Source organism: Antrostomus carolinensis, unplaced genomic scaffold (genome assembly GCF_000700745.2).
Source record: "Antrostomus carolinensis isolate BGI_N321 unplaced genomic scaffold, ASM70074v2 scaffold997, whole genome shotgun sequence".
Classification (NCBI taxonomy): Eukaryota; Metazoa; Chordata; class Aves; order Caprimulgiformes; family Caprimulgidae; genus Antrostomus; species Antrostomus carolinensis.
In genome coordinates, this window is record NW_010329254.1 from 15,598 (window position 1) to 28,443 (window position 12,846).

The 12,846-nt window shown below is 34.5% G+C and overlaps 1 protein-coding gene across 1 annotated transcript in view; it reads right to left on the reverse strand.

Moving 5' to 3' along the window:
• Positions 1 to 12,846, reverse strand: part of SLF1 (SMC5/6 complex localization factor 1) — a gene marked incomplete at its 5' end in the record, with an annotated part of 21,567 nt that overhangs the window by 7,208 nt on the left and 1,513 nt on the right. Inside the window, 4 exons of the mRNA XM_010172458.1 lie at positions 1,332 to 1,477; positions 3,527 to 3,674; positions 10,626 to 10,791; positions 11,465 to 11,602. Of these exons, the coding sequence (XP_010170760.1) occupies positions 1,332 to 1,477; positions 3,527 to 3,674; positions 10,626 to 10,791; positions 11,465 to 11,602 (598 nt within the window). The remainder of the gene's footprint in view (positions 1 to 1,331; positions 1,478 to 3,526; positions 3,675 to 10,625; positions 10,792 to 11,464; positions 11,603 to 12,846) is intronic.

A 12,846-nucleotide genomic window follows, 5' to 3' on the forward strand; every position in this document is an offset into this window, starting at 1 on the left:
AATATAATATAATAAAGATATTAAAGAAGGTTTTGAGTATCTAGCAGATCACTGGAGACTCTGTAGGCAACTTGCAACAGGTGAGGGACACCTTATGTGCACCCTCACTGTGCATTTATCACCAGAGACTAGGAGGGCCCTACTTGAACCCAAAGAAAAGCCCAGTAGATACCATGCTGTTACGAGTACAGCTGGCAAAATTGGACAACAGTTACTATTTATTGTATGGAATGAGAAAGGAAGAACAGTAATGCTAAGGAAAGACACAAAAAGCACATGAATTTGTTGCAAGCGCTACAAAAATTTACATTTAAGTAGTTGCAGAGAGTGATCAGTAGTCATGGCAATACTAAAAATAGCAATTGCTGCTGCATATGTGTTGGCAACATACATTAAATATTAGATATATAGTTGGCTTATTTTTAAAATTCTGACAGTCTTTTGTTCGAGCTCTGTTTGAACATGATGTATTAATAAACAATGATCTCTGTTCACAATAAAATACTGTAAAATTCAGGAAAACGTATGTATGGAAAAATGTATAAAAGTATAAATTTGTTTTTCTTTGACTCTACCTGTAGAATTTTAGGCCATATAGAAACAGTTATGGATTCCATATTCTGAATAGTTGTTAGTATTAACATTACGGAAATGAGGCTTATGTTAGGGCATGTTATTACTGTGTGATATCCCTGATTTGCCTGCATCCTGCCAGCAGCCATGGTTTTGAGAACTCCTTTCACAGTGTTCATTATGTATTTCCTCATCAGCTACCACAAATTGTGACTTGAAGGCAGGAAAAGGTTTGCAAGTAGGAAAAAGTTTTTAAGGGGAGAAATTCACAGGAATACGCTGTGGTTCAGAGTAATAAAATCTTGTACGTAACAAATGTTTGGACCCAGTAGAATAAAAGACTGTCAACTCTTCAAAAAAACCTGAAGGAAAATATATCCCAGGAAAATCACACTATATTTGGCATTTTCCTTAATCACAAATTTAATATTACCATAAAGTATTTACATCAGAGATTATTTTAAAAAGCTTTCATTGTGACATTTCCTCTTAACTGCATGTAAACAGATTAATCACATGTTACAAATTCTCTGGCAAAAAAAAAAAAAAATCTTACCATTGTTTTGAACTCAGATGTTGGGTAAAAATACATTTAAATGCACATTTAAATGTCCACAGGTGTAAGTCAAGACATGCAATGAGCATGACCTTAGACCACAAAAGAAAGACATTTTTCAAGACTTTAATGAATCCAATTACTTGTAAAATACTTAAGTGTGATAGGTTATTAAGGAGTAAGGAGTAGAAGAGTTACTTACTATTTTCTGAAGAGAAAGAGGTTCTGTAGAAATAGTTATATTCCACTCTAAACACATTTTTTTAAAAACTGCTTCTGCGACAAACATTTGAAGCCAGAGGGATGATATGGAACAAATGAACATTTTTAATTCACATATTGAAAAATCTAGATAAAAGCAAAGGAAAAAAAAAAAGAGCTTTAAAACGAAAATATACAAACCTGTATATCTAGAGGTAGCTCTTCCAGACTTTTTTTTCTCCTGCTGTTGTAGATTCATAAGTTATTCCCCATGAGAATTACTAAAAATACTCATATTAAAAAAGATTTTATCCATCATCTGGTAGTAAGACCAGCTTCTAAGAGAATGGTCATCAGATTTTAAAAGGCAAACACAACTTTATATGTGAAAATTCAAAAAAACCTACTCTAAATACAATTTCATAAAAGTTACACCTTGATATTGAGAATGAAATTATTAATTTGTGAAGTTACGCAAGTGATTAAAATCTGTAAGTGACATAATACAAACACAGTTCAGATAGACTGTATAACACATGAACAAAGAAGTCTGCAAGTCATGCAGGGTGACCTATAAATCCTACATTAAACGTGACATTAAGCAAATTTCAATTCCATTCAGATGTACCAAATGGTTCATGCTGTTTTAAAAAAAACAGTGGCAGAAGAATATATATCTATTTCTGTCTCAATATATATCAGGCACATGCCTGTCCTACCTCTCTTATTTCATTTTGGAAAAGGATACTCTGCTGAGAAGTGCTCGTACATTAACTGATCTGTAGACTCAATCAAAATAGAAAGCCAAGTTTTGAGAGTACAAATGTTTTCTACTCTAAGAGTGACAGAATTTAGGATAATTCTGCAACAGTTTTTTGGGCTTTAAGTGCTGTGGACTGAACTGAGCAGCAGTGATCACCAATAGGTTAGAGAATCTTTTACTTTTTATAACCAGCGTGTGAATGCTGTTCTTGTGAATACACTTGCTGAAGGGTAGCATAGAAAGTGTAATTTTCCATTTGTGTACAGGAAAGTAAGAAAATCTTACAGAAATATATACCCAAGATTCTCCCTATTATATTAAAGCTAGAAAAATCTTCAGTAACAGTAGTAGATACTAAAAGCTCCATTGATTTAAACACTATAAAGTTCCAACTGATTTGTCTTTCAAAGATCTAATGCAGGCTATAACGGTTCTGATAATTTGTTTTCTGTAAGACTGGAGTGGAACTATTTATCTAGAGACTAAGATTTTAATTTAATTTTTTTCAGGATAGTTCTTCTCAAGTGTCCAGGTAGAAGGCAGCAGCACTTTAAATGAAGCCTACATACAACTACAGATAAAATGATGACTGAAACCAGGATATCTGTACAGGCCTAACAGCTGAGTTACAGTTTTCCTGCTATTTACTAATTGGAGGTGGAAGGAAAGCTTTGGTGGGAATTAAGTTTGAAAATTAAATTAAAAACATTCAGTAGTTTTCTTGAGATTTTGGGTTTTTTTTGTCTTTTGAGTTCCTTGTCCCCTAGATGCTAAATTAACAGACACCTCAACCTACATTCCATGTTAAAAGATAACGGTTCATTTGACTGGTGGCATTTCTCTTTATCTAGTACATTTAATGAAGAGGACTCATGGAACCAGTTGGAATTTTGCCCCACTCCCCAAATAAATTCCATTAAGTCTAAGGATTTGGAGACCCTGAAATGTTTCATTTGAAGTCTGTATGGGTCAAAGAGTTCAGTGTAGCTTTTGGACTTACGGCTGAAGTGTCTGTAGCAAACAAGATCAGGTTTGTGGAATGAAAAGTTTTACCCGAGAATTGGCCTAAACTAAGGTGTCTCCAATTGTCTCTCCAGTTATGGCTTATTATGATCCACTTAAAGCTCCTCCCAAACTGACAAGAGAGCTCCAAGGATTTTTTCTTCTTCTTCATGCTGTGTAGTCTTGCTTTTGCATTACCATCTACTGAGATTTATGTAGAGAGATTTTTATAGGAAAGCCTGTTCTACTTAGTCTTTGCCTGGGACAGACAGAAACAATAAAACACATTTCCCTGCATATGCACACATCACACCCTAAGACTGCACAGCTGCAAGAGAAAGTAAAATACCTCTTGAATGTAAAATGAAGATTTTAGTTAGCACTTTAGTATACCAGGTTAAAAGACTGTGAGAGGCATTTCAAACACTCACCATCACATGAAATGGCAATGTACCGTGCCAAATCATCAGCTATTTGATGAAACATGTTTCTGTCCATATGCAAACTTGAGATGATCCAATATTCCACTACAGTCCCAAGAATTTCATTTAACAGACCAGCTATTTCATGCATGAAAATCTAAATAGAAAAAAAAAAGAAAGAGTATCTATAGAACTGTACTGTATAACAAATTCACACTGATAATGTACCAGTAATAACACTAGAGAACTTCTTTAGATAAAAGTCCACTCTGTTGCCAGATCACTTTTTCACTGGCTTTTCTTTTATTGCTCAAAAGCCAATTGTTGCAGCCAGGTCAACAAAATTAATATGCCATTGATGCCAAATCAATTAAGATTTGTCACTGGAGAAATAGGAGTTATTTGAAAACCTACTGTCTAAAACAACATGCAAAATGGGATCAAAACTTAGAAGTACCAAGTGTGATTTCTTTTCAAATTAAATGTAAGATTTCAAGTATTGCATTTCTGATAGTTAATCTTGTGTTTCATTTGACAATTAGAGGGCTCTTGTTCTCCCCATTCTATTAGGATTCTCTTTTTCTAGATGTCTGTGCCAAAAGGGGAAAGAATGCAAGGTGTTAGTTTCCTACACAGAAAAAACTTTGGTTTTTTGTGGGATCAGGAAACTTCCTTCTGCTACCAAAAATTCCAAAGACATTAGTAGAGGCAAATTTAGAAAGAACATACTTACGGGTATTACCCTTACCTTTTTCTCCCCTGAACCTCTACAAAATGGTCATGGGTAGATAAAAAAAGCCAAACTGTATTTTCTTCAGGAGGCATCAAGACAATATACAGCATTTTAATATGCTATCCAGAAAGTACCATGAGACAGATGAACATATTTTTTCACCCACATGAGCACTTCAATCCATCAGTATTGGTTGGGTAAAGCAGTGCTTCTAGTGTCTGAGTTAGTCCGTGCAAAGGAAAGTTCGATCTACTCAACACCTTTCCGTGCCATGTAGAAATATTTTATGCAGTGATTCCGAACGAAGTTATTCCTCTGACCATGTGTGCAAGCACAGAAAATTCCATATTTGTATGCCAGTTTTGGATAAGAGTGAAGTTGGACTGAGTATGTACTTACTTGTCAGTTAGAGATTTTAAAGAATTACTTAAGGGAAGCAAAACTTTTCTGTCTTTTTATTGTGCTCTCACACCACAGTCAATGGTTTGTCTGATACTCCTTTGAGAACAAAGTATGTTCCAGGTTGGTTTAAAATAATTTAATAGGGTTCCCTCAGGAGCTAGAAAGCACCATAGGCTGAAATAGTTTGAGCTTCATCAATAAATCAAACAGACATATATAAGAGCAACAGAGACTATGACACAGATGAGATTGATTATAAAAAGATTACAAAGTAATTTGTCAAAAACCTACATAAATACTGTCCCCACAGTTAACAGACTGACTTGTCTTTAAATAGAAAAGGAATAAACACAACTACAAATAAACATTGTGTGGGGAAGCAGTATAATCCACACGACTGAAGGATTTTAAGAAGCAGCCAGAAAAAAAGCTGTTAGGAATGTCATCTCTGAGATCGCTTCCAGCCCTACTTCCTCTTACTCTGCTAAGCTCTACTTGATTAGGTTTGCCCCTTCCTTCAGTGTATCACTATTCCGGGGAGATCTTATAGTGGCCTCCCAGTACCTGAAGGGGCTACAAGAAAGCTGGGGAAGGACTTTTCATAAGGGCAGTTAATGACAGAACAAGGGGAAATGGGTTTAAGCTGAAAGAGGGGAGGTTTAGATGAGATATTAGGAAGAAGTTCTTCACTGTGAGGGTGGTCAGACACTGGAACAGGTTGCCCAAGGAAGTTGTGGCTGCTCCTCCCTGGAAGTGTTGAAGGCCAGGTTGGATGAGGCTTTGAGCAACCTGGTCTAGTGGAAGGTGTCCCTGCTGCTGGCAGGGGGGTTGGGACTGGCTGATCTTTAAGGTCCCTTCCAACCCAAACCATTCTATGATTCTATGATTTATTGTAGATGAACTGTGGGATCTGATAATAAAAAAACCTGAGAACATTGATATAGCATGTCAGCAACATGATTTTTTTTTTTTTTTCAACTGAAATTAAAATATTTCAAAAGCTCCATTACTCCCTATCTTCTGAGGATTCAGGAATAGAAACTGACTAATTTAAAACATCTGAAATGCATTTAAATTTTCCTTAAGTATGCATACCTCTTTTATCATTGGGTCCCAAAGCAAAATACTGGGTGAATAATTTAATTCCATCAATAGTTCTGTGCAAGAAATAAATTACAGAAATGCAGCAAACAAGCACAATTTTAACAGAGGTAAGTGACAGGATCAAGGACACACAGATGTAATCTGAGGTAGATACAGATATAAAGTACAAGTATTTATATTCTCTTTCTTGTTTCTAAACCACAAGCTTGTGTTACTTTACCTACGAAATATTTTCAAGGAAAGGAGTGGCGAGCAAAAGCTGACCTTGAGGCAGCAGATTGAAATAATGACTGTTAATACAAGTATTAATAATGTTTTGTAGTCAGATCTATAGCTGCATATTAAATGTGGCTGATACACTAGTTGCAAGTACGTTTGCTTAGCTAAGTATCTCTGCATACTGACAAAGACAAACCAGATGCCACCAACTGGTGTAGGCTTGGTTGATGTTTTGGTAAACATCAGCAATAACATTAGCACAAACCTAGAGCTTCTCCTTAATATTTTGAAATAAATGGTTCAGTGCCACAAATGAAGGGGAAGTGCTCTTATTTACTGAAAATATCATCTGCTGTAAAAATATTTAAATATTAACATCTTAAAAATATTTTCATTTCCAACCATGAAACAACACAAATATAGTAATGAAAACACAAGCAATATTAAAAAGGAAAAAGAAGGAAGCATTTCCATTAAACATGGGAATTGGTACCATGTATGACAACCCCAAGGGCGTGTGCAAGGAGCTGGGAGGGGGCACAGCCAGGACAGCCCACCCAGAACGACCAAAGGGATATTCCATGCCATTAGAAATGTCATGCTCAGCAATAAAAACTGGGGAAAGGAGGAGGAAGAGGGGACGTTTGGGGTCACGGTGTTTCCCTTGCCGAGGAAGGGAAGTTCTGCTTTCCAGGAAGTGGCTGGACATCTGCCTGCCGATGGGAAGTGCTGAATTAATTCCTTCTTTTGCTCTGCTTCGGCGTGCAGCTTTGCTTCCCTTATTAACCTGCCTTTATCTGAACCCATGAGTTTTCTCCTTTTTGCCCTTCCGATTCTCTCCCTCATCCCACTGTGGGGTGGGTGAGCGAGTGGCTGGGTGGGGACTTACCTGCCAGCTGGGGTCAACCCATTACACCATGCACAGCAAATGAAGAAAGATCCAGTTAAACCTTTTCTCAAAACTCTTTTCCTTGTTCTTATTGTTGAGAATCAAAGCTATCTCACTGAGAAAAGCATTGAAGTGGGAAGAGGCTGTTGACTGTGTTAGCATACAAAGGTCACATCAGTACAACTGATGTCTGCCAGCTTAGCAAATGCAATTCCTACATTGCTGTTCCATTTAATGCTTTGCCAAGTCAAGTACAGTGACAGAAGTTTCACAGTGTGTTTTAGTACACATAAAAGTTCTTATAGGAATGCTTTTAAGTCATAGGAAAATTCATTTTAACTTTTTTTTTTTTACTTTGAATTACAGAGTTATTTTAGAGTTGTTCTCCAGAGTTCTATTTCATGTGGTGTAAATGTTTTTAGGGTTATGTAGCACTCCACAAGTGCCACAAACTTCCACTTCACTATTGGAAGTGACAGGTAGACCAGAAAGACATTTAGTTCTATAAATTTACAACATACAAATTTATAACAGGTAATGATACCTGATATATGAAAGAAAACAAATTAGAAATATGCAAGGTAATGCAATTAAAAAATTGAATTAGTGCCCTTTTCACGCCTTTATCAGGCTATGTAAGAGAGCTTTTTTTAAAAAAAAACCCACCAGTAGTATCAGGGATGAAAAAGCATTTCTGATACCATTAGTGACATCACGAAAAGCCACGCAACACCTGAATGTGTTTCAAAGTATTATGAGCAATATACATGTTCCTTTGTAAATTCTAAAACTGAATTAACAGCCTTGCTTCAAGAAACCCTGACCAGGAGTTTCTGTATCAAATAAATCATTTAAATAATATAATAAATAATAAATGTTATTTTATTAACATTATATTCAATATTGATTTGAAGATCTCAAGTGATGGAAAAACTTCTATGTTCTTTGGCATTGCATTTTTAACTACAAGGACAGTGTATTAGTTTTATTCCACCAAGTTGTGCTAGCAGATTAACATAGTGATGAATGAGGGCATCCAACTTCCTGCCACTAATTTTAGTTTGGCACTTTTAAGATAAAATAAATTTATCTAACACAAGAATGCAAATGCACTCATATATGTAACCTGAGTCTTTAGAGCCCTTCGTTCTGTCTTTTTTTTTTTTTTTTTTTTGATGTAGGTTATAATAGGTTTGAAAAATTAAAACACCTTCAGAGTATGCAAGCCAAGGAAACCATGAACTCAGAATTTCAGCATGGATTTTCTCACTTAGAATACTATAATTGGTTCTGGATTGCTCTTTTTATACACACACGCACACACATATTAAAAAATAATTTTGCAACAAATCAGCACTAGAAGACCGGAAACATACAAAGATATTTTCCCTCCACTCTAGTGCTGATTTGTTACCATCTCTTTGAATCACAAAAAGGGTAACTGGATTCTAAAAACGTAGGAAAAGAAAATTGCCCGCATTCACCATTTTGAAAAGAAGTATCATTTTATATATGCCCAAAAATTTAACTAAATTATTCATTTGTTTTTATTTACAGATATTTTAACTGGAGAATTGCACAGTGTATCACATCTGGCATGTCTGTTTCTTCCCATGAGCTAACATCCTTGTGTAAACTAGGAAACATGGTGACCCCTTTACATTGTGCTATAAGACACTTAATTTCTGTAATAAATTAAGAAACTAATAAATTTTAATTTATTAATTTAATTAATTAATAAATTTAATTAATTAATAATTTTCTGTAATAAATTTCTGTGTAAACACCCAAAGTCATTTATTTCATATAGGTTTCTGCATGGCCTTATGTGTTTCTTGCCCCTCTTAAACTGAAAACAGGAAAGAAAATTTTGCACCCAATACGCTATATTTAATGACATGGAAATATTGTGGTTTTATTATGCATCTCTAGAATAATAATAAAAAAAGAAGAAGAAAAAACAGTTCTGCCTACATAGCTGGGAAGGATCTGCTCCTTTGGTTTTCTGAACAACCTTTTCAAACTATCTCATGGAATTTTAAGTGGAGCCTCTGAATATATGGAAAAATCAGTACATCAAGTTTTAGTATAATAAAATTAGGAACACAGAAAGGGATAATGACAAGTTTTCAGTGTAAAAATATGGTATTTTGTTTTAGAGTTTATTTTTGCCAAAGGAAAAAAAAAAAAAGCAAAGGGAAAGAAAATGCAATATATAACTATGAAGTTAAAGAATAAGGCTGTAAGAAAGAACATACAACACTACAGATACTATGAAGCAACAAGCTGCTTTTTAAGACTAGCAGGGATATTGTACATTGCAGTGCAAAAGATCAAAGTGGGAAAGCAATAGGCATCAGGGTTTTGTGCTGAAAGTACAATTCTTATATGTATGTACATAAAGGAAATAGAATGAAATGTAACATAAAGCACAGAGACCTACCTCTTGTTTAGATTCTTTCTTTTAAGTTTATTTTTCATATATATACTACACCCTACCTGACACAAGTGATTATTCTGCTTATGCAAAGAATGGTTTATGAAAAAGGTATGGCTTACAGTGCTGGAACTTGTCAAAAGAAGGGATAGTAGGAAAAAAGAAAATGGTGCCTACACTTAAACTGCAGATTCAACACCAGGAAACATATGAAAGCAGCCTCATTTTCCAAAGAAACAGAATGGCCACTGACACCCACTGAATGCAAACCCGCTTGGTGCTCAGTACCTTTGAAAAGGTAGGTTGTTTAAATATAAATATGGGTATAGAAGCCTAATTTTAGGCACTTTTTAAATATCTTGACCAAGGATAAAAGGCAGCACTGTTTCAGAATGTCTTGCTTTGATAGCCCTCAAAAAAGGTAGGAGGTCTGGCTAGGTAAGATGAGTGAAGCTCTCATTATGTTTAATCTTTCTGCTTTCTTAACATAATGAAGAACTACTAGGTATTATATTGAAAGTGCTTTTTTCTCTGGAATATTTGATTTTCTATTGTTGTTCTGTTATGGTATTGAAAAAGTGAATGAAGTACCTATTTATTCTGTGCTTTCACAATAATTTAAAAGAGAACGCAGAGACAGCAGTAAGTTTGTATTTTATGTGAGAATCTAGAAGTCAAAAGATGTTTTACAAGGCCTCTAGCTTCTGAAAAGAAAGAGGTGGTATAGAGGACACTCAGTATCTTTCAGGTCAACGTCCTGCTGGTCAGCAGGTCACAGAACAGCAATTAAGTTGCCTTCAATTCCATTTTTATGAAAAGGCCTAGGGAACATACCAAATGAAACTAAAGGACCCAGGAAGAAAACTGGGGCATTTATTAAAATAAAATAATGCCTATCTGTTGAAAACAGCAAAAAACTATTAGTTTTGTTAGCTTTCTCCTTCCAACATTTTCTGAATACAATCACTGTAAAATAAGATAATCACCTCTTTCGTTGCACCTTATTGTTTGACAGGATGTGTTAAGCTGGTGTCCCTAATGACTACAGTAATACCTGCTGCTAAGGGCATGTGAACATCTGAATTAGCCAACAAGCTACTCATGACTCGTTTCTTCTCTACAGATCAATATGAGAATCTTATGGATCAATTCATTTCCTTTAGTGGAGCAAAAACCAGCATGCTTCACAACAAAAGGCAGCTATAACAAGCAGCTGTGATACTTACATATAATTCCTCACAAAGGAATGAACAAAGGAATGCTTTTTTTTTTTTTAAAAAAAAAGTCGGTCTTCATTATTTTAAAGTATAAAATTCATACTCACATCATTTTTTCTGTTCAATTCTCTGTGGGAAAGTATGACCCAATCTGCTAGAATATTTATGTGTTTGGTAAAAAGCACTGAGGTTTCACCCCTCAGCCAAAAGGTCTTCAGAAGAACTGTCTGTGGCCTGACTTGCTGATGCTGTGAATTGGTCCCATCAACCAAACTGTAAAAAAAAAAAAAAAAAACAGTGAAAAAACCTAAATCTTCATGCCACTTTGATTACTATAGTTACCAGACAGAAACCTTGTCTTCTGTCAAAACACACAAAGGTTTGGCAATTTTTAAGCATGGAAAGATCAGACACAATTTATGATGAATAATAAGTAAAATAATGATGACTCTTACAGTCAGACTGAAGGAATTCTAATATTTTGCTAATATTACATAAAGTAAAGGCTGCCTTTACTATATAAAGGCAGAGAAAAACCAAGACTTTTTTCATACTTCATAAACTGAGATCATTGTTTCCCTAGCAAAAGATAAGAGTTAATTTAATTTAGAAAAAAAACCCCCCGAATGTTGAAAATGCTGCTTGTCTACCTTAAAGAATGAATACTGAAGCATAAAGCAAAGCTATAAATACAAATTTATGAGCAAAATTAAATGCTTACTGAAACTTGTAATATAGTGAAATAACAGGCTGTGAAAATGCCTTAAACATGATTAGAAAATTACAATAAACAAACTCATAATTGGGAAATGCTAAACAACTGCATCTCTGTAGAACAGTATCTTACTAGACACATAAAAAAATCAGGATACAACCCACTATAGATATAGAAATACATGTGAAACCGTAAAAAAGTAATAATAAAGTATTATCCTATAAAACCCACCTTTTTGTAAGAAACTCTACTTCAGCTTTTACTAAATCAACGAAAAATTTCAATAATGTTTTGTGAACTATCCTCTGTTCATCTCTTCTCCCTGAAACTGGGACTGCATGACAAATGGTTTCACAATAAAGGCAAGACCTGAAAAATAAACACCAAAAAATCCATTTGTATGATGGAAATCACAGTCTGATCTATTGGCAAAAAAGTCAGCTTTGACTTTCGACAATCTTGACAAGGAAGTACCTTGCTCCCCAGCAACATTCATCATTCTAAAACCTAACTTTCTGGTTTTAAAGCTGTATTTAAAAAAAAAACCAAACCAACACAAACTTGTTTGTGACTGGGGCTTTGTGTTGTAGATTAAGATTTTGTATTATAAACTAAACTAAATAATTTAACCATATTTAATTTTCTGCCTCTACTCTACAGGTACTGTGCAATACTGAGTTTAACAGAACTTCTCAAAAATCCTTAAATCACCAGGTAGTCTCATATAACATTTTATAGATGTTGTAACATCACAAACCTTAGTTCAGATAACAGTTCACACACACTATTTAACAGGCCCACAGTGTGTGACCAAGTCAAATGATTGTTTCACATGATGGAGGTAATTTTGAAGTAAAGTGTGAACACTTTTTTTTGAGCTAGAATTTTGAACTATTGGAAAGAACATGTATTAAAAAAAACACCAAGTAAAAAACTGCTTTGTATTCACATTCTGCCAGTAAGTACTAAAAGGTAAGATACTTTATCTAAAAGATAAATTCTTTTCCATTCCATGTGACACATTCCTAATAAAAACTACTGAATGTCCAATTACAGTGATTTAAGCACAGTGATTCAATGCCCTTCAAGACTATAGACATGCTTACAATAATACATATTCATGTATTTGTAATCACGGTTGTATCAAAGCATTTAAATGTTACTTAAGATTTTATGACAGTAGTAAGAAGAGGTACAGTTTCTCTTCCAAACTAATGGAAGAATTCATTTTTATTGATGTAAATTACAAAAAATGAGTTCTCAAGACAAAGCGTAGGGTAAAAACCTGACCCAAATAGCTCCTATGTAGCGAGTCTTGTATTTGTAGATGTAAAGGATATAATTAAGACTTCCTGAACATGGTAAAGCTTATGATTAAAATCAAAATGCAACATGAAGCTTCAGGCTTGGCAAGATAAGACTGCAGTTTGCTTTGTAACTGCAGATATATATGTATGTGTATCTATTTATCTATCTATCTATCTATACACACATACACATTCACACTAGAACAGCAATAATACATAGATTATTCTAGTTTTTTGGAAGTTGAAAAAATAAAATATAAAAATAATTTTTAAAAGAGGGAGGAGGACAAAGAAATGTATCTCTTT